This window comes from Helianthus annuus, chromosome 14 (genome assembly GCF_002127325.2).
Source record: "Helianthus annuus cultivar XRQ/B chromosome 14, HanXRQr2.0-SUNRISE, whole genome shotgun sequence".
Classification (NCBI taxonomy): domain Eukaryota; kingdom Viridiplantae; phylum Streptophyta; class Magnoliopsida; order Asterales; family Asteraceae; genus Helianthus; species Helianthus annuus.
The window spans coordinates 94,527,575-94,530,454 of NC_035446.2; the positions used below are offsets into that span (position 1 = coordinate 94,527,575).

At 34.8% G+C, this 2,880-nt stretch overlaps 1 protein-coding gene across 1 annotated transcript; it reads left to right on the forward strand.

Moving 5' to 3' along the window:
- The first annotated feature begins 363 nt into the window (after positions 1-363).
- On the forward strand, positions 364-1,268 carry LOC118486273 (probable receptor-like protein kinase At2g39360). Its single transcript, XM_035982590.1, has 2 exons — positions 364-853; positions 1,095-1,268. Exons 1-2 carry the CDS (start codon positions 379-381, stop codon positions 1,100-1,102), a joined length of 483 nt encoding a protein of 160 aa, XP_035838483.1. The 5' UTR covers positions 364-378; the 3' UTR covers positions 1,103-1,268.
- Positions 1,269-2,880: the final 1,612 nt, after the last annotated feature.

Genomic DNA, 2,880 nt, shown 5'->3' on the forward strand with positions numbered 1-2,880 from the left:
GGACGGCGATCAAGAAACATCAAGAGACACGACTGTTCGCGAGGAAACACGTCTATTAGATCGCACCTTTTAGATTAGTATAAATAGGATTAGATATTTCAATTGTAAACATTCTCATACATTCACAATTTGTATTCATTCAGAAATCAAGGTTAGTTTGTGTTTATTCGTTCATTGTGATATTCATTGTTCTTTAAGATTCTAGGCAACATGTTGCAGGGGGAAACCATGGTACTCTCGAGGTTTCAGCTTAGTGATATAGAGTTGGCTACCAATAACTTTGATGCAACTTACTGTATTGGATTAGACACAGATATTAAGGTGTACAAAGCCGGACTTGATGATTTTGTCAACAGTATTTCTTCTTCAACTGAAGGGATGAATAAAGGTGAACTATCCAAGAAGCACATCACCGTAGCTATAAAATGCACCATTAATAGAAAAGGTGGGCGTGGAAAACAAGCATTCTTTGAAGAACTTGAAATGCATAGTCATACTAGTTATAAGCATCCCAACATTGTCTCTCTTATCGGCTTTTGTTACGAAGTTGATAAAATGATCCTTGTCTACGAGCATGCTTCTAAGAGCAGCCTTGATGACTATTTGAAAAGCGTTGACGGCATGAAGAATTATACATGGACCCAGCGTTTACACATGTGCCTTGAGATTGCACGTGGACTCAATCACCTTCACACCAGCCCACAAAGGATAATCCATGGTGACATAAAGAGTGCCACCATTCTGCTAGGCATGAACCACGAGGCAAAAATTGCTTACTATGGGATCTCCAAGCACCGTACGAATCAAGAGGTAGGCATGGAAGTGTATGCTGATCCAGAATATGAAACTACAGGTAAGCTGGAAAGACATTCTGATGTTTACTCTTTTGGAGTTGTTCTTTTTGAAATCTTTTGTGGGAGGGTGGCATACAGTCCAGTTTACATGAAAGATAATGAGAAAGGGCTTGCGCCCATTGCACGCATGTGTGTCAATGATGGAAGCATAGAGAGGATCATAGATCCGAAACTAATTGAAGAAACTGATGATGACATTCTCACTTCAAATAGAAGACCCAATAATGATTCTTTGAACAGATTTTTAAAAGTTGCATGTCAATGTTTGGGGGAAGCTGCTAACCGTGCTACAATGCAAATGGTGATCAATGAGCTTGAGATAGCACTGAACTTTCATGTAAGTCAATATTTTCTTCATTTTCTTGATTACTTTTTTTAACTTTTAAGTATTACGCTTTTATGCTCTTACCTGCTCTCCTATATGCTTTCACATAAAAGGAGACAATCATTATTGATGAACATTTCCATTGTCCTATACAATAGAAAAGATTAAAATGAAGTATTCGTTTTATTAGAAATTTTAATATCTTCATATATGCACGCAGAAACTAGTTTTACATTCGGTCTGTTTATTTATTTATTTTTTAATTTAAACATTCTTTTCTGTATTTTACCTTGTTCTTATATTTCATGCTTTATATATTATTTATTTTGTTTTATTCTCATATTCCAGGCTTTATATAATATAATTTTTTTTTTGCTTTAATCTCATTTAAAAAACTAATTATATTAGTGGAAAGAAGTTTTTTCTTTGTTAATAAATAGTCAATGGACAAATTAAAATCGTATTACATGACTTATTTAAAAAAATATGACATGGGTTTTGTTTCTATCGATTTGTGTTCCAAAAAATTAATGTATTTGCAAAAGTTAAAACAATACATCTCTATATTTGAGTTTATTGTAATCTTTTCATTATTTCATTTGAAAACTCAATCATTAGTCGTTTAATCAATTATATGAAACTGGTTCCTTATTCCAGTACAAATTTAATTTCAGGTAAATAGATAAAAATATAACCTGACTTGTCATAATTCCAGTACAAATTTAATTTCAGGTAAATAGATAAAAATATAACCTGACTTTCATAAACATGAAATTAATTTGAATTTGAAACTTCTTTGATAGGAGATTCGGTTTTGACCGAATGTGTTCTAAAAATGACTAGGCGAAATTAACAGGTGCTGCATGCTATGAGTTTTATACATCCAAATTCATAACAATGTAAATACCAATCCATCAATGGATGCAAACGTATCTGGTGGTTTCATTTGGATGTTGTAATCAGTGTCAAATGTGAAAAATCATTGACCCAGAGTACGTTTATGAGCCTTAGTGATTTTTAATTATTAATTTTAACATTATTACGAATGTACTGGGAGGATAAAATCTAAAGCAAACGGGATGGAAAAATCCAAACTTAAAACAGCCATAACATTGTACATTGTTTTTGTTTTACTCCCATTCCACGCCATCTTTTTTAATTGCGAAGCTGATTGAATGTCTCATGGTTCACAGGAAATCCCACTGAAAAAGCTCCCAATTTCACTTAAAGATATTGAGTCAGCCACAGAAAACTTTAGTGAAAAGAACTGTGTTGGAAGTGGTGAACTTTGGAAGGCATATAAAGGTGAGCTTCCATTTCCACTAGATAGTGATGCTAATGCCAGTGGGCGTACCACCATTCTTGCAAAGCGATGAAATAACAACTTTGGTCAAGCAGATCATCAATTTCGGACAGAAATTAATATTCTTTTTAAGCGTCAGCATAAGAATGTGATTGGTCTTCTTGGATATTGAAGACCCAAAAAACCGTGGTCAGGCCGGAGCCTGTAAACGAGAAGCTGGATCTTGTCAAAGTTTGAAAAGAGGTTCCTGCAAGACGGAAAACCGTTAGGCTCGCCGCAGAGATGGGAGGGCCCCTCTGCGACCACCCTCCGGCGTGAGGATAAGTATTTGTTTTAGAGAGAGAAAATAGAGAGAGAAAGTAAGGACGGAGGTTCAGAAAACTGTACTTGGTTTTGTA

Excerpts from the sequence above, each read along its gene's own strand:
- LOC118486273 (XM_035982590.1), top strand. The coding sequence starts at position 379 with ATGAATAAAGGTGAACTATCCAAGAAGCACATCACCGTAGCTATAAAA.